The sequence below is a fragment of the Mus caroli genome, unplaced genomic scaffold (genome assembly GCF_978045245.1).
Source record: "Mus caroli unplaced genomic scaffold, Mus_caroli_1 scaffold_9, whole genome shotgun sequence".
In the NCBI taxonomy this organism is placed as follows: Eukaryota; Metazoa; Chordata; class Mammalia; order Rodentia; family Muridae; genus Mus; species Mus caroli.
In genome coordinates this window covers 89,527,180-89,546,264 of record NW_028227264.1, presented here as the reverse complement: position 1 = coordinate 89,546,264, position 19,085 = coordinate 89,527,180, and the positions used below count along the sequence as shown (strand labels likewise).

Here is a 19,085-nt window from a genome sequence, read left to right as displayed (position 1 = left end):
TGCAGCTTCTATGTATTTTGATTCCTAGAAAATCTGCTAAGAAAACTCAAAGCTGGCTGAATATATGGCAGCTCTGAATCATACCTCTCAAACTTTTGTTCAAGCATAAAGATATAAACTGTAGTTGGAAATTTTCTCCTGACCACCGTCTAGGTTTACCACCACTTAAGACTTGACATCACTATCAAAAAGTGAATTTATGCTGAAGACTTAGTACTAACCCTGTAAGAAGAGCCCTTTACTTACGTGTCAGAAACATACAATACAAAGTAGCCACTGAGGTCTGTCTATCCTAAAACATATCAGAACATGTTTGAACGTAAGCCTCATTCCAGAAACAGAATATACACTGCATGTGCTTGTATGTGTGTGGACAGGTGTCTGTGTCCATTCATTTGTGTGCAGATACACCTATGTGTGTGTGTGGGGGGGTGCAATTGCACATGTAAATGCTCACACGGAAGCCAGAGGTCAAGTTATGGAGTCTCTCACTAAGACCTGAGGCTTGCTAAGTGGCCTAAGTAGATGACCAGTGGTCCCCAGCACCCTGCAGCCTCCATCTCCCCAGCCTTGCAACTGTAATATACCACTGTCCCTGGCTTTTCGTTATCTTCACAAGGGTTCTGAGATCTGAACTCGGCTCTTCACATTTACACGTCACAAGCACTTTACCAACTGAGCTCTACCCACAGGACCAGCATCTGACTTCTGGACGATCTAATAAAATAGCTCACACTTCGGAATCTGGCATGCAATTGAAGAGTCCGCAGTAGAAACGTAAGTGAAATAAGAGAAGTGCTACACACTGGCTGAGTAACCTTACACTGACCATGCTAGCACAACCCTGGACAAACAGAGAGCACTGGATGCGTCCGTATCTGGATTTTCCTTCAGGAAAAAGAAAGAGAAGAAAACGTTTCTTCAGGCAACAGTCATATCCATTTCTTCTAAGGCTCATAAGGCAATAATGCCTTTTCTATTTAAATCTAAGAGAAATATCTTCCCGATCCAATCTGTCATAATCTTTTTTTTTTTTTTTTTTTTTTGGTTTTTCGAGACAGGGTTTCTCTGTATAGCTCTGGCTGTCCTGGAACTCACTTTGTAGACCAGGCTGGCCTCGAACTCAGAAATCCGCCTGCCTCTGCCTCCCGAGTGCTGGGATTAAAGGCGTGCGCCACCACGCCCAGCTTGTCATAATCTTTATATCATATCAGAGTTTCTACAGCCTGTCATGTTCACCTTGAAGAATTGTGTATATTGCTTAAATAAATGAAGAATATAAGTGAAAATGGGGCTTAGGAAAATAAATGAAAACAATAGGAAAATTTTTAGACCATTTTATATTCTGTCAAAGACATAAACTTCATAGGCTGATAACAAATATGATGATATTTCTTTAAAATTCATATCCTAGATTATATAATGTTCTGATTCAACTTGGAAAATGGAATCATAGGCAAAGTATAAGAGCATTCAGAACAGATTAACTTTTGAATTAAAATGCAGGCAAGGTAAAATAAAATTCTAACTTGAGCTAGTCTTCAAATTAAATATAAAACCCATAATATTAATAATAGGGAACAACTTTTTAATTCATTTATAATAGTAAAATTATTCGTATAAAATTAAACATCTCTGATTCAAAAAACTGAACGTTCTTACATAAGAGAGCTGATTTTGGCTTAAAATCCTGCACAAGAGTGCCCTCTACTGGAATAAAAGAGGAAAGGAAAGTTGCATCGAACTCAGAAGGGTAACAGGTAAAAATACTCTGCATTCCAGCTCCATCACTAATGTGTAAAATACACTCATGAATGATAGGAAACTCAGAACGTTTTCCTTTTATTTCATAATTCCCTAATTACTTTTGCAATGACGCATAGCACCAAAATGAACAAGCCAAACATTTTGGAGCGTCTAAAACTAAATCACATTCAGACTGGTGGCTCATCACATTGCTAGAGACATAAACAACAAACAAGAATGTTTTTCTACATTTAAAGCTTTGATACAGTACGAAAATAACTTTTTAAGTTCAAACTGATGTCAGAACATAATTTGAATTCTCTTTCATTGTCAAGCAAAACCTTCCTGGTAAGAAGAAAGTTTCTACCCCTTCCTGATACACATACTAATGTACCAACCCCAGAGACAGCACAGCACAGGACTCTGGGAGGTGTCCAGCTGATGAGCGGCATAGCTGTCAGTGGTGGGTTAATGCCCACAAGCAAAGCCAGCTGACAGCTGGCTTTTTCCCTCTGTCCCCAATCATGTGGGGAAACAGTGTGACTCTAACGATGACGATGACAGTCACTCCCAAACCAGGAGGTGGTCTCTTAGCAGATGCATGCTTTGCCTGCAGCCTCCAGGAATAGGAGAAATGTTTGCCTTCAAGCTACACAAGGTACAGTAACTTGTTTAAGAGTCAAAACTAGTCTATTCCCTAGTTCTAGAACTTAAACACAAATGATTATGCTAGAGAATTTAAGAAGTGAGCTGCTACAAGATATATGAGATTTGTTCTGAGAGAGAGAGAGAGAGAGGGAGAGAGAGAGAGAGAGAGAGAGAGAGAGAGAGAGAGAGAGAGAGAGAGAGAGAGAAAATACTTAAAATTGTATGATGTTACTAGGACCCAAAGTTCTACTCTCATTTTAGACCTGAATTAGCTTGTAAAGGTCCTGGCAGGATTTTTGTCACTAGATCAACTGTGTGCCTGGTTAGAATACTGTATGGGGGTCCTTTAAAGATAAAAAAAAGAGAGAATAAAACAGTGCTTAGAACAATTTTTTTTTTCCAAATGGGGTCTGGATATCTAGCCATGGCTGGCCTCAAGCTTGTTGTACATCCCAAGATGGCTTGAATGTACAATCCTCCTGCTTCAGCATCCTAAATCCTGGTACTAACAGATACACATCATCATATCCAGCTCCCTCAATGACTGCTGGCCAAGGGGGTATGGTATGACATCTCAGTGCTTAGTTTGTAAAGCCTTTCCTGGTTACTCTAAGACAAAACCATTGATGAGAACCACAGTCTATCCTGAGAATATGAAACAACCTTTACCTTCCAAAACATCACCTTCAAGGAACTCCCTGGAAGCTTATTCTCCTGACCTGCCTTTGTTCTCTGGTGATACGGGGAGTGATACACGAAATGACTCTGGTTTCAGAGCCAGGATCTGACCAAGGCATTCTGGCTGTGCACTTGTGGGAAAAAAAAAAAATGATCAAACCTCTCTGAGGCTTCCCGGCTGTGCACTTGTGGGAAAAAAAAATGATCAAACCTCTCTGAGGCTTCCCTCTCTCATCTGTAAGGTTCACCTTGGAAGATAATTGTGTGTTAGGTTTTATCATTATCCATGTAACTCTTTTGTCCATTGTGGTAAGCATTCTTTGCAAGATATACATGGATTATCACTTCTGCTTCTGCACACACCACTTCTTCAGGCTGTGGACCTTATCCATATGTGCAAAGCACATCTCCCCTTTTTCCAGGACCCACTTTAGTCTTAACCTACACCCACAGCGAGCCTTCAGTGAACGCCTGTAGATCTCTGATCTCTCACTTCTTAAAAGTCCCACTGGCCACAGGGTAAGTTACTATAAGAAATCCTATAAGAAATACAGCTGAGAAAATAAAATACCAACTCTTAGTTTTAAATCAGTGAGTCTCAGTCTTCCTAACACCGTGACCCTTTAATACAATTCTTCATGTTGTGGTGGCCCCACAACCCATAAAATTGTTTTGCTGCTACTTCATAACTATAATTTTGCTGGTGTTATGAATTGTAGAGTAAATTTTTTTCTGAGATAGACATTGGCCACAGGGGTCATGACCCACATGTGGAGAACACCTGGTTTAAAACCTCACTATGGTGCATGCTGTGTCAAGTCCTAAATTTAGAATTTCATTGGTAGGACTGCTCAGTGGTTTATCTCTTACAGAGCATGAGAACAGGGTATAGCATGCACCTATCAAGCATCAACCCATAATGTATGCATTTGTCTTATATGTTACTCTTCTCTGCAAACAGCAGTTGAAGGCTACTTGAGATTATAGTTTGAAACTCTTTGAAGTCACCTACAGTCTTGCTTATTACACCTACATAGCTATAATTTTAAACACGGCAATAGCTACTTATATTAGGCAGTCAAAAAGCACTTTATTTACCTGGTGGTATAACAAGGGAATGATTTATAGTAATACTCAAGAAAAAAAAAAACCACTTCAACTAATGGAAACAAACATTAGATGGACAGGATGAATACAAATAAGATGCAGGCCATACAGAAGGTCAATGAAATTGGATTACGTTCTCTAAATGCAATGACCAGTTTCTATCAGATTCATTCTCTGAAAGGCCAGTTCCAATGATGTCATTTAACTGCCCCAAATCCTTCATGCTTTTCTCATTTCCTAAGGAATAAATACCAAAAGTCTTAGCCTGATGTTCAGACCACCCCACACCTAACCTCATTCATGTTTCTAAGTTTATTTTGCATCCTTTCCCCTTGGTGGATTCTATTACAAATAAATAGAATTACTTGATCCTATGTATACTGTCTGCTGTTTTACCTCATATAGCCTTTGGTATTTCGGTATGACAGTTGTTTGAAAGAATATTATAATGATTTGTCACTCGAACAAGGAGTGTAGGGATACCTGGGCTAAACTTTAAAAGACTTAAGTTCAATGTGTGAGCATTAATTTCTCCCTTGCCACCACCACAGTGCAATCTCCAGGTAAGAGAAGAAAGCAGCCCCCCTTTCCGAAGTGTGCACCATCCAGCCACCAGCCCCTGTCATCACACCCAAAAACATATAAGTATAATTCCATGCAGAATTCAGGCCCCAGGGCACACAGGATACAGAGTAAAAGAAAAACAATTATAGCCTCTGCTTTACATTGCCTCCTTTCTCGTAGTTCTGAGTTTCTTGATTCCTTGTGCAGTAACTCTCTCATAGTTTACATGTGTAGCACTAGGAGTATGTGTGTGTATGTATGTGTTCTGTGTGTGTCTGTGTCTGTACCAATTTATTAGGATGCTTGTTCCAGTTTGTTAACAAGTACATTTAACAAAAGATTCTTCAGAAATCAGTGATGTACAAAATCAGGGCTTTGTGGTTTAGAAAGAGGGAGCTTGAATTTACCAATCGGTAAAAACGTTTAAGGATGGGTGTTAAAGTCCAGGCATCATATCTTAGTTATGCAACACAACTCCATTTAAAGTTCTAAGCAACCTTCTAGAAGTTGTTAAGGTACAATCAGTTTTACTTTGCAGACAGCACATCTCTGTTTTAGATGTTTAAAAGGAAATTGTATGCTGACTACTACAAACATCTCGTCAATGGAGGATTTTCATTTTGTAAAACCTCTAAGCTTTTTTGGTGTGATGCATATACAATTATTCAAGCTCTTCGCTGGAGGAAGGGGAATGACGTGGCAGCCCAGAAAAGCAAATTGGAACAACAACAAAAAAGTAGGCCTGAGAGGTAAGTTTAGCCATTGAACTAGATCGGCAGGCACTTCGTGGAGAATCGGTGTCACGCCTCACTTGAAGGAACTAGATGAAGTGCGTGTTCCCAAAATGGTTCTCAGGTACCATACTTAGACGCTTTTTTAATTTTCAAAATACTATGACATACTTATGAGAATCTGCTCTATTATTCACTGGCCAGTAAAACAATAGAGCCAGTACTGCTCTAACAAATTAAGTCCTAAAAGTGGGTAAATAATTAATATCAAAATATCTGGTCCCTTTAATACCTCTCCATACTATAAATCATTCCTTCAGAGGCCAAAGGTATGCTTATAACTCATGATTTAAAACTGATTGATTACAATCTTTCTTGCTATTGTTGGTATGAAAAATCCATGCTGAACAAGAATATCCAGCTCCTACTTAAGATTCTGAGGTCATAAGTGAGAATCGCCGGACATCTAATATTATGGAAACACGTGAGCTGAGATATCCCACCATGATGTCACAATGACTGAAGAATTGCACATGTGGTTTGACGCCATCTTTGTTTTAAGAAAGGACTTGGAAGAATGTGGGGAGGACAGACAAGAGAAATGTTTCCTTCTGCAGGAGTTGAGATAGTTATACCCAGTTATATGAAATATCCTCACGTCCAAAGAAACTGCAGTTTCCAAGTCGCAAAATGAACTGTAATACTATGAATACTATCACAGACTATAAGTAATTTTTTTTAAGAACTGCACAGCAAGCAAGTGCTCTACCACTGAGCTACACCCTCAGTCCCTACCCAGCATTCCTTTCCCTGTATAAACAGCAGAACAAGCAACACGATGAACAGAAAGACTAGTAGGGACACTGACATTTGATCGGCGCTGAATCCGATCATCTAATCCATCAACAGATCCTAGGCCGCAGGGGTAGGCACTGAGCTGGAAAGACAAACCAGATGCAGTGTCTTTGTCCCGCCCCCCTTACTTACTACACTCTGGCTTCCATTTTTCCCCAGCTCTTCCTCTGAAATCTTGCTCAAGTTATCTAAGTAGTGGTCTGAGATCGTATGGCACAGATCTTCAAAGGAATAATCCTTCTCTTGACAGAGTTTTATCTCATCCAGGAGTTTTGATAGTTCTCCAGTGACCGTTTCACCTACAAGAAAACAAAGTTGTTTTCAGACGATGCAAGAAATACTACTCCTGAGGTGTTATGTTTAACCGTGTACGTGAGCCTGCCGTGTTGACAAGAGGACAAAAACACAACACATAAGTGGCTAGAAACATCAGGCAGAAGCAAGGCACTAAGCATAATTAATACGAACATGCTAACAGACAAAGGAGGCTCCAATTTTGACTGTAGCTATTTTTTGCCAAAATAGAAATCAGTATTGAAAGTTTAATTACAGACAGTGACTAGTTTCTGTAGCTTTATTTTTTTTTTTACAGTAATTTGACTTTCTTCTTTTGTGGCAGCATGGGGCTCGAACTCAGGGCCTCACACATGCAAGGCTGGAGTCTGACCACTAACAATCACTTGGACTTTTTTTTTTTTTAATTGGCATTTTATTTCACTGACAGAATACAATCGTTCATTAACCAGCCTGAAATAATATTGAAAACTTATGTCCTATTTCAACAAACATAAATACCATTAACTTCTTTAAACAAAGAACTCTACTATAGGTAATCAGAATTGTGGTATATAAGGAAAGGGGAAACAGAAGGAACGGATGATTTTATCATATGCAAAAACATATAGTAAATAAGAATTTTTCTTGACAGCTTCAGAAAAAGTACTTTGTACTTAGAATTTATTCTGAAAATTAATTGCAGCAATTACAATAAAATTTTAATTAAGATGACATAAAATGGGCATAGATTTTAGGTTTATTTCTAGTTTTTTTCTTTTATACTGACCTATGTATCTTGTTTTTATGATTGCATAATATCTTTTTTATTATTGACACTTCCCAGCAACAATGTCAGGAACCTCCAACATGGAAAAGAGGATGCTGGAGCCTGCATGTTTGTGGACAGGAATCACAGTGAATGGTACCTTGTGCCATATGCATTCATCAGCCGAAAAATCATTAAGACTTTAATGAAGGAAATCATAAAATCCTCTGGAAAAAGTGCAAAGCTTCCTGACCTTGGTCTGAAAAATGCTTTTTTTTTTTTCTTAGATACCAACAGCACAGGATAATAAATCAAAGTTGGTGAATGAACGAAATCATGGGAGAAGCCTTCTGTGGGACAAGGAAACAATCCATAAAATAAAGGCAGCTTATCAAGTGAGAGAAAATGTTTACAAATCATAGATCTGATAAGGGCTCAATATCTGAATATATACGTGTGTGTGTGTGTGTGTGTGTGTGTGTGTGTGTGTTCAGTAACCAAACAAGATCAAATAACCTAAATTGGCTAAATTGGCAAATGATCTGAGCACCTAAACTTTTATTTTTCAAAGAAAAAGAAAGAAAGAAAGAGAGTGAGAGAGCGAGAGAAAGAAAGAAAGAAAGAAAGAAAGAAAGAAAGAAAGAAAGAAAAAAAGAAAGAAAGAAAGAAGAAAGGAAGGAATGAGAGAAAGAGAGAAAGAAAGAGAGAAAGAGAGAGAGAGAGAGAGAAAGAGAGAAAGAGAGAGAGAGAAAGAAAGAAAGAAAGAAAGAAAGAAAGAAAGAAAGAAAGAAGGAAGGAACGAGAGAAAGAGAGAAAGAGAGAGAGAGAAAGAGAGAAAGAGAGAAAGAGAGAGAGAGAGAAAGAAAGAAAGAAAGAAAGAAAGAAAGAAAGAAAGAAAGAAAGAAAGAAAGAAAGAAAGATAGAGGAAAGGAAGAGGAAGGAAGAAAGATACATTAAAATGATATGCAGCATCACTGGCCATCAAGGAACTACCAATTAAAACCACAAAGAGGTCTTGTTTTACAGTTATTATCAAAACGATAAAAGAGAGCAAGTGTTGGAGAGGCCTTGGGTAAAGGATATTGTGTATACTGTTGTGCGATCGTACAGGCCACTGTAGAAAAACATGAGAGCTCTTCAGTACCAGCAACCTCCTTCAGTCTAACACTCTCCCAGCTGAGCTATTTCAGCCCCCAGTAACCTCCTTCTAATGTCTACCTCTAGTAAATAAAATCGACATCTTGAATAGAAACATATGTGTCCCATTTTAACTGAATGGGTTTGGATTGCTACGATTTGAAGAAAAAGTTAAGAGTCCTTTGTTGGATGGATGGATGGATGGATGGATGGATGGATGGATGGATGGTGGGTAGGTGGATGAATGGATGGGTGGGTGGATGGTGGGTAGGTGGATGAATGGATGGGTGGGTGGATGGGGAAAATACAAATGGATAATAGACCACTATGAACACTTGTAAGAAGGGTGCCTATCTTTTGAGTAAGCCCTGATGTCACTGGAAGCTGAGCCAGATGACGCTGAAATAAACAAATACTGCACGATCTCACTAACATGAGCTACCGGTATAAGGTTAACTTATAAAGGCAGACAAGGGATTGTGGTTAGCAGAGTCTACAGTAGGAAGGAAATGATGGAGAGAGTGATTAATGGGCTCACAGTTTCAGTCGGGAGAGAATGAATTAACTCAGGAAATTTCCCAAGACATTTGATACTGTTTTCACCAACAAAACGTGGGGATTGTGCAAAGTGACACATTTGTTAATTAGTTTGGATGTGATAATCAACTCGTGTGTGTGTGTGTGTGTGTGTGTCAAGACCTCACATTATATGCTGCAAATATAAAAGTATTTGCTAAATACACCTTATAAAGCTAGAGAAAATACATTTCTACTCCACATAAACTTCATTGCTGGGATTGCTAACTACCTTGCTCGTTGCCCTATGTCAGTGACACATGCAATCAGTGACACATGCAATCTCTATGTCAGTGCCACATGCAATCTCTATGTCAGTGCCACATGCAATCCCTATGTCAGTGATGCATGTAATACCTGTGTCAGTGACACATGTAATCCCCAGGTCAGTGACACATGTAATTCTATGTCAGTGGCATGAACAATCCGTATGTCATTACCATGATAATTCCAAACAATCAGCAGAAACTATAAATACTGACTACAGAAATGTATAAAATATGAAGTATAAACCACACACACACAAAAAAAAACTTGATTGGACCTTTCTACTGGTGCCAACCCTTCCTGTGCACTTTGACAAATTTGACCAGAGATGGCTGGCACTGTTTCAGGGGTTTAACCAACTACGCACTTTTAGTCTTTTGAGGAGACTCCGCAGGAGATGAAAGGTGTGTCTCTTGTGCTGTATCTTCCTGAGCGTGCTCTTCCAGGACTGCTGCTGACCTTCCTGCGCCTTCCAAATAATCTGTGGATAGAATTAAATCTGTGAATATGCCATTGAATTCATGGGTGTTCAAAATCAAGAGCTACCACAAATAAATCCCAAGTTTTTAAAGAAATAAAATAAACAGAAACTGAAAGAAGTCCAAAAAAATTCATAAGCTGTTAGCTTAATAAAACATTTAAGTAAAAACAGTGTTTCCTTAAAAATAAACATGTCTGTTGAAGACATAAACATCCCCTTAATCTTGTTAAATATTTTCTGTGTGACAATTTAAAGTTCCCCTCCAAAGATGCTCTGAATAGATGTGATCTGTAAAACTGAGATGTTCGATTCCAATGGGTGTAATCAACCCCCTGGGCACAGGAGCGAATGAAATGGACAGTGGAGGTGCAAGCTTAAACGGTAAGCACAACACTCACACTAAATTTCATTTATATACAGAAAAAGTCATTCCTGTCACTCTTGAAGGAATGTCCTGCATGCAACCTATCTTTCACTTTTTTCTTGTTTATTTGTTTTTGATAATCATGATTAGCAGCATGATTCTAAATGCTTGATGTAAGTAGAGCTGCTGAATCCTTACAAAGCTGACTTCTTCACTATTCTTATCTCCGTTTGTTTGGGTCTGTGTGTTTGTTGGAGAGGGTGCTGTTAGTTAGATTTGAGATTTGAGACAGGACCTCATTATGTAGCCCAGGCTGACCTTGAACTTGTGAACTTCCTGGCTTAGCATCCTGAGTTCTTAGGTCACAGGCATGCACCACCATTCCCAGCTCTGTCTCAATTTTAGAGATGACAACTCACAAGAGGAGTGTGACAAACTTGTCCCACTACTAAGTGGTGGAACCAGATAGAAAGGGGACATCAAAACATGCCGCTGTTGCCTTAATCAAAGGGGAAACGACACTGAATGCAGTGATAAATGTCAATGAACACTCAGCCTGGATGGCACAGGAAGAACAGGCCAGGACAGAACATGTTTAATAAGACAGCAGGTGCGCCATCTAAAAGTTCAGCACTTACATAAGATGGAAGCCTGTATTTCCAGAGATGCCAAAATTCTGAAGATTCAACTACAATTGTGGATTTAAAAAAAAAAATGTTGACAGCTAATTTGGATTTTATGGAAGCAGTGCTGGTAAAATATCTCTGGTCTAAGGAAAACATCTGTTATACACCAAAATATTGAGGCCATGTAGGGCTAGGTTATAGCCTCCTTCTAAAGGGTGAAATCCAATTGTCTCCCACTGGGTTCCTTTGCTTGTGTTCTTTATTCAGAAATAATCTGCTCTGTAAGAATCCACATTGTAACATCAGCCAGTTGTCACCTTTAGAATAATTCAGACCAAAGGACAAATTTCCAAGGCAAATTCTACTAGGGCAAGAAAGCGACCTGCATAATTGTATCCTAAAATATTTGTCACGCATGAAGTGACTATCTAGATTGAAAAGCAACTTCATGAAAACTTGTGAGTTGCAATTATGGCTATGATAGACTGGCTTCACTTCAATACCAACCTTTTCATTTAATTTAACAGGCACAGCAACTTGACATCCAAGAAAGAAAAGAACATAAGGTATTTTCCAATGCGATGAAATATTCAAAGATGTCCTAATGTGCCCCAGTGCAAACTGGCACAGATAATCAACCGTGGCCTTTAAGCGAGCAGACAGTTTGCTCCTACTGAATATTTTTAACACATTGAGCCAGCGTAATATGTCTAAAAATTCTAAAATTACATCTTGCCCCATTTTAGTGAGAAAGTTTCATTTTACTTTCTCTGAAAGATATACACAAACTTCAAGGTTTTTTTTTTTAAAGTTCAGTTAAAGGTCAAAGTCTAACCTCAAATAAAAATGCCTTGAAGGTAGAAGAAATATCCACTAGGCACACCACTTTTTAGCTTTCATTCAACTTGGTTCAATTAGGATTAATAAGACAAGTCGTAGTTGGATTCCCTGATTCATCCGGAGGTGTTCTGACCTCTGATTAGGTTCTTAAGTGACCACAAAACTAGAGGGGCCTAAACTCCCTGTGAAGGTTTTAGAAATCAGTTGGGAAAAGGCACAATGGCCATTTTGATCTATATACTTTATTTGACACTTGCTGACATCTACGTTTCCATAGCCCCATCTGGTTTTAATTCACACATTTTCTTAGAAAATGATGTTGTAAAAAGAGTGCCAACTGACAATGAATAAAACTGGCGTGTCTCCCCCCCACCCCCACCCCCCCACCTCTCCACTACTGCGCTTGTGGCCAATCCACCGTGGCTGTTGTCAATTCAACATTCATGTACTGTCTGCCACTTAGCACACAGTGGAGACTGAGTGAGAGCAAAAACCATCTCCCGGGGCTTCAGTGTCCCTCACTCATGTGCCAGGTGATGATATACCACTTAATTACTTCGTGGTCATAGGAATCAGACAAAATTATAGAAAATCTCTGAAAAATCTTAAGGTATTATTCGAAGAAAAAATAATATTTAGTCATTGCCAATTCAGATAGCTTATTCACTTCAAGCTATCACAATCCACATCTACTACATGAGTTTCTTAAAATAATTTTTTTATTATCAACCAGTAAATAAAAACTTTTCCATACTGAGCAAACATTGAACTAAAACATTTTAATGAATTTTTATGTAGCTTAAAATATGCTAGAAAAAAATGCAAATGATTAGCTAATTGAACATTAAGTACCAAATCAAAGCCCCAAATAAAAATTATGACAGCTTCCATTTAATCTTGGCTGTAAGGCAAAGTCACCCATCACTCCGTGCTGTTTACCTTGCAAGAGCGTTGCAATCTGGAGAGACTTCTGAGACGGGTGCTCCTTTAGAATGTCTAAGACAGTTCTACCTAAACTGTCCTTTATGTTGGCATCAATTCCTGGAGGAGAAAGAAAAACTAGATGTACCATTGGAGCGTCCTCAGATGATACTGCCGATATGTAACCGTTCTAATTTCAAACGCATATAGGCCAAGCACTGAAGGTGATTTAAAAACTAAGTTACCCACATAAGAGTTTAACAAGAGAGAAGGCAGGGGCCTGATGTGACTTAAAAACTGAAAAATTCCGGATAATGAATCAACTCTCCCAAAGTTCTCTGACACAATCATAAAGGTTGTTTTTCAGGCCCCCTGGGTCCCTTCTGGGTTGTAGCTAGTAAACTAAATAAAGAGTCCACTATCAAAGTGAAAAATGTGTTTCACTCATCACCTGAAACCCTAACGTGCGATGGCCAGGTGATCTGTATATTCTGTATAATACAATTTTAATTTTTAAATAAATGATAATTGTACAGAGTGTAATGTAAGAACACTCGTAGACTATTTAAAATTAACAAATTTGAAAAGTTAAGAGCATTTCAAGGGTCTACCTACTGTGCCTACAGATATCTCCATCATTTGTTCATTTCAGATTGTCTTCACTTGCCGGCCACATGGGCTATTTAAACAAATCTGCTGAACTGTGTGGCTGAAACACCTCTGCTCTTGTTCTAGTTCCAAAATTACAAATTACGTGCTGTACTAGAGAATTCATTTTAATCTGGGGATTAGTTTCCAAAACTCTAATACAACTCACAAACTTTCTAAATACCTGATTGCAAACGAAGCCAATGTATAGGATTTTATTCCAGATGTTAGTTAACCATAAGATTATTAAATACTTGTTTAAGCTTATGTGAGACTGTATAGTATATATTTAATAATTTATATATTTAATTGGTTTTCTCATGTCATCTATCTATTCTATCACTGGACTACCTGTCAAAATTAATAATATGAAATTTTAACATAGGGTAAGAAGGATAACAACATGATAGTATGCCTATATGTTTCTTTTACAGATCAAATTAAACACACTACACTATAGAACATGACTTAAGCCTGCTGTGTACAGTAATAATTTGTACTCCTAACTTTCGATTCTTAAAAACTCTGACCTCAATTTTTACTTTATTTCATTACAATCAAAATATGCATATTATATAAATAAGCCTACCTTTGTTTTTTCTTCAAAATATTCCCTCTAAAATATTCCTTTTAAAACTGAGCCCCGGTAGCCAATGAACAACAGCTACTTGGCTTATGAGTGATCAGAAGGAGAACATGTCCTAAGAAAAAGGGACACAAATCTCTGTTGGCCATAGGTCACAATGTATAAGACCAACAAACCACACAGCTGCCATAACTCCGCAGGGGCTGGTCCCTCGGTTTTCCTTTTCCTCTTGGTGGTTGCTTCCAGCTCACTTAAATAGATCAGTTGTATCAAGGCCCACTTTTACATGGTATGACTACCTATCTCAAGTTGGAGAAAAGGGTCATTTGTGAAGAAAGCCACCATCTTCTTTCATCTAACCCTGGGATAGATAGCCGAAGTACCTGGCAGGACAGGCTCCATGGAGAACCATGATAGCTACCTGTTTCTAACAGAACTCGCACCACATCCACCTTCCCAAACAAAGCCGCTTCGTGAAGAGCACTCCCCTTTTCTGTCTGAAAAGAAAAGAGAAAGAAAAGGCATAGCTGCATTTGGAATTCCCACAGATTTGCTAGCATTTAGGCGCTCAAACAGCTTTTCTACAGTCTTGGAGCTCTGTGTCATAGAAGCTGTGTGTGTGTGTGTGTGTGTGTGTGTGTGTGTGTGTGTGTGTGTGTCTGTGTCAGGGGTGAGGAAAAGGGTCCAGGAGCAAAGCCCAGAGACCTGTGTTTGGAAAGTATCTCTGCTTCTGAATAGTTATATTAAGGAAGTGACTCACCTTCTCTTTGCTTCAATCTTGCTCAACCATCAACTAAGAATGTTAACGCCTATTACACAGGGCTTTCATGAGTGTCTATTATACATGTTATTAAACACGTAGAGTGAAAGGAGTTATAAACAGAGAACTATCGTCTTGGACCCTTGCATATTCCCAGTACACTTAAGAGGAAAAATATGTAAGTAGGCATTTATGATGAATGAAATCTGAACAGTTCAAAGTGGCATCTGCTTTTCTCTGCATCCTCCTAACCCTCCAGCTGACTCACACACTCTGCTCCAGGCACACTAACCTCATTATCAATGCTGCTGCTGTTCTCTGCATTTCCCTCCACGGATGTCAAAGGCCCATTCCTTTACAGGCAGGTCCAACTCCTAGCCCTCTTGATCTGGATAGGACGCCATTGCTTGTTTTCAATGGTCAACATGAATCATAATCACTAGAGGAACTTGTTTGAAAACACAATTCTAGCCATGCACAGTGACACATTACTATAATCCTAGCATTCAGGAAACTGAATAAAAGGGTTACCCCAAGTTCAAAGGCAGCCTGAGCTACCTCTATGAGCTCACTATGTTAGTGAGCTCAAGGCCAGTTTGGGACACACAGTATGACTCGTGACCTTATCTTATAAATAAGGGGGTGGGGGCAATGGGACTGGAAAGAACAGTGGCCACTCTTCCAGGTACCCCATGTGATTCCTAGTACTTTCATGGCAGCTTGCAACCCTTGTAAGTCTAATCCCAGGGCATCTGACGTCCTCTTCTGTCCTCAGACACAACAAACACACACACACACACACACACACAAGCCAAAGACCCATACACATAAAATAATAATTTTTTTAAATGAAGGACGGAAAAAAAGAAGAAAGTCGGGAATAGGAAGCAATCAAGGAAGGAAGGAAGGATGGGAGGGAGGGAAGGAGGAGGAAGGAGAAAGGAAGGTACAAGGTATGGCTGTTATAGGGAGGGAAGAATGGGAGACTAGAGGGAGGGAGGGTGGAAGGAAGAGGCAAAAGTGAAGAATCAGCCATTAGGTATCTGGACCCCATTTCCAGTTTTTACTTCTGTGGCCAGAAAGAAGAGACCCAAAGATTCCAACTTCTGCCATGTCCCCATGATGCCGAGAGTCTAAAGGGTCTTTGCCTTGAGGACCTAGTAACTGCCTGACACTCGGAACCTTAGCTTAATGTAACCTCATTAAGGAAGCTGCTCGTTGCCCTGAAATCTACTGCTTTTCCACGTATTTCATACCCATACATATTTTCTTTCCATAGCAATTATAATACCACGTTACAATCTTGCTTCCTGAATCAACCATAAGCCATATGCTCAGTAGAAAGGTAAACAAGATCCTTTTTTTTTTTTAATTGTATTCTTCCTTAAGGAAAATCAGGAAAGATTTCAAAGAGAAGGGGTTTCTTGAGCTATACAAATATCCTATTTTGATTTCTCTGTGGAATCTAACAAACCCCTAGTAGCTCCTCAATGCTTGGTGTGAATAATGTTAATCTATCCATTCTGTCTTGCTGTAGCATAAGTAGCTACTATTGAGATATTTTAAAATCTCAATTTGAAACAATATCACTATAATAACATTAAATGTAAATGTTTCTTTAATTAATAAATATGTACTTTAATAAACATGTAATTAAAACAATCTAAAATAAGCATATTGGGAAGAAGGCTTGAGTAACACTGAATATCAACAAGATCCATACATATCTTCAAGGCAGGGCGATTCAAGTTCTCTGAATTATAATGTGACTGCATTATAGTTGATGATAAAAACGGGAAGAAAAAGGTTATAAGTATACAGTTATGTACTGGAGGAAAAAAAACTGTTTCAACTCTTTTAAAAAGTATTTCTGTGTGGACAGAGACATTTTCCTATTCCTTGAGAGGAGATGATAAGCTTACACTTTAATCTGTGTCTTATGGTTTCGGTATTAAGTGTTTCTCAATGGCCATGTGATAAAGGTAAGGTCACCTCATGGTGACCGTTAAGAAGTGAGAGAGACCTAAGAAGAGTATCTTTGGAAGATATTGTAAGACCTAGCTTCTTTTTAAAAAGATTTATTTATTTTATGTGTGTCAGTACACTGTCGCTGTCACCAGACACACCAGAAGAGGGCACTGGATCCCATTACAGATGGTTGTGAGCCACCATGTGGTTGCTGGGAATTGAGCTCAGGACCTCTGGAAGAGCAGTCAGTGCTCTTAACTGTTGAGCCTTCTCTCCAGCTCTGGGACCTAGCTTCTTGCCCTCCTTTTTGTTTATATATATAAGTATGTATGTATTTCTGTATGTATGTACATTTCTTGTATGTACACAAGCCAGAAGCAGGGTGAGTGCTGGGATTCCTTTCTTAACCACTTTCCCATCTGTGATGGTTTGTATATCCTTGGACCAGGGAGTGGCACCATCTGAAGGTGTGGCCTTGTTGGAATAGGTGTGACCTGTTTGGAATGGGTGTGTCACTGTGGGTGTGGGTATAAGATCCTCACCCTAGTTGCCTGGAAGTCAGTCTTCCACTAGCAGCCTTTGGATGAAGACAGAACTCTCAGCTCCTCCTGTGCCATGCCTGCCTGGATACTGCCATGCTCCCACCTTGATGCCTTGATGATAATGGACTGAACCTCTGAACCTGTAAGCCAGCCCCAATTAAATGTTGTTTTTATAAGACTTGCCTTGGTCATAGTGTCTGTTCACAGCAGTAAAACCCTAACTAGGACACCATCTTATTTTTTGAGAAAGGTTCTCTCACTGAACCCTTGCTCACTGTTTCAGATAAATTAACTAAATCAGCAGGTCGACAGACCCCTTGGACCTGCCTGCTTTTGCCTGCCAGCACTGAAGTGACAGCCGCATGTGGCCATGACTGGTTTTTAAGTAGGTGATATGCATCCAAACTCATATCCTCATGGTCAAACAACAAACACCTCATACTATGAGCTATCACCCCAACCATTTCTGTTTTTTCGTTTTCTTATTTTTTCCAGTTTTATTTTCTCTTAACTAAAATGGAAAGTAAACTTTATGAACATGCTATACTGATAAAGTGCACAATTTATGAAATAACTCGAAGACTATTATTGATAATCTCCTTACATTAAGTACTATTATTTTATAGAACTTAGTTTTCATCTATATGCATACTTTTAGTGGGAAGGGAGACAGACAGAGAAAATACACTCAACTTCTATTTTCTGCTTAACTTTGTTATTTGAAATATTTGTAATATATCTTTAGGGTTATTAATTTTAATTAAAACTTAAAGTTTAGTGTGTTTCTTAGATGTTGCTGTGGTCTCCTTTGTATCTTTTGTTAAATTATTAAAACTGATTTACTTTAGAGCTCTCAATATATTCATTTAACACACATCTATTGAGCACCTAATAAATGTTAGTCTAATGCTAGTTACTAGGGGTGTAGTGATAAATAAAATACAGACTTTGGCATCAAACTCTTCACAAGTTAATGAGATCATTGGTGCTTAAAGTAATTTTACATTTTTCTCTAGCTGCCTCATGATTTCTGGAGTTTGAGAATATTTTTTTATTAAACTAATAAAATTGATTTTAAAATATACAACTCAGTATTGACATCTTTTTTAAGTCATCAAAATAATTTATAATAGTTAAATGCCTCTCAAAAATACATGATGCCTTCTGAAGCTAAAAGTAATATGCACTCAAACAGTTTTTAAAATCTATTTGGAACATCAAACATGATAGAAGTAGGGAAAAAAATCCCTTATGAAGTCCTCTATGAAAGGAAATGGTGACAAGTTCCTGATTAGACAGAAACTCTTCCATCCTCCATGGAGAATATGCAGCATAGCTGTGGCTTCATAAAATGAATTCAGTAATGTTTCTTCTGTTTCTATTTTGTGGAATAGTTTGAAGAGTATATTGGCCATTCTAATATCGAATAAAATCAACTTTCAGCCAAAAGTTATCAAAAAGGATAAGGAAGGACACGTCATATTCATCAAAGAAAAAAAATCTACCAAGAAGAACTCTCAATTCTGAACATCTATACTCCAAATGTAAAAACATCCACATTCATTAAAAAACTATAGTAAAGCCCAAAGCACACATTGCACCTCACACAATAATAGTGGGAGACTTCAACACACCACTCTCATTAATGGACAGATCATGGAAACTAACAGAAGTTATGGACCAAATGGATTTAACAGATGTCTATGGAATATTTCATCCTAAAACAAAACATGAGGTGCTTCTTGCAGCATCTCATGGTACCTTCTCTAAAATTGACCATATAATTGGTCACAAAACAGGACTCAACAGATACAAGAAGATTGAAGTAATCCCATGCATTCTATCAGATCACCACGGACTAAGGCTGGTCCTCAATAGCAACAAAAACAGTAGAAATTCCACATACATATAGAAGCTAAACAATGCCCTACTCAATGACAACTTGGCCAAGGAAGGAAGGAAGGAAGGAAGGGAGGGAGGGAGGGAGGGAGGGAGGGA

General features: G+C 38.5%; 1 protein-coding gene across 6 annotated transcripts in view; it reads right to left on the bottom strand.

Moving 5' to 3' along the window:
• Positions 1-19,085, bottom strand: part of Anks1b (ankyrin repeat and sterile alpha motif domain containing 1B) — a 1,085,844-nt gene that overhangs the window by 883,994 nt on the left and 182,765 nt on the right. For all 6 annotated transcript variants that reach the window (XM_085843084.1, XM_085843086.1, XM_085843085.1 and 3 more), the window contains exons 5-8: positions 14,239-14,314; positions 12,602-12,703; positions 9,719-9,832; positions 6,462-6,628 (exon numbers count right to left, since the gene is read on the bottom strand). In XM_085843084.1, coding sequence (XP_085699210.1) covers positions 6,462-6,628; positions 9,719-9,832; positions 12,602-12,703; positions 14,239-14,314 — 459 coding nt within the window. The remainder of the gene's footprint in view (positions 1-6,461; positions 6,629-9,718; positions 9,833-12,601; positions 12,704-14,238; positions 14,315-19,085) is intronic.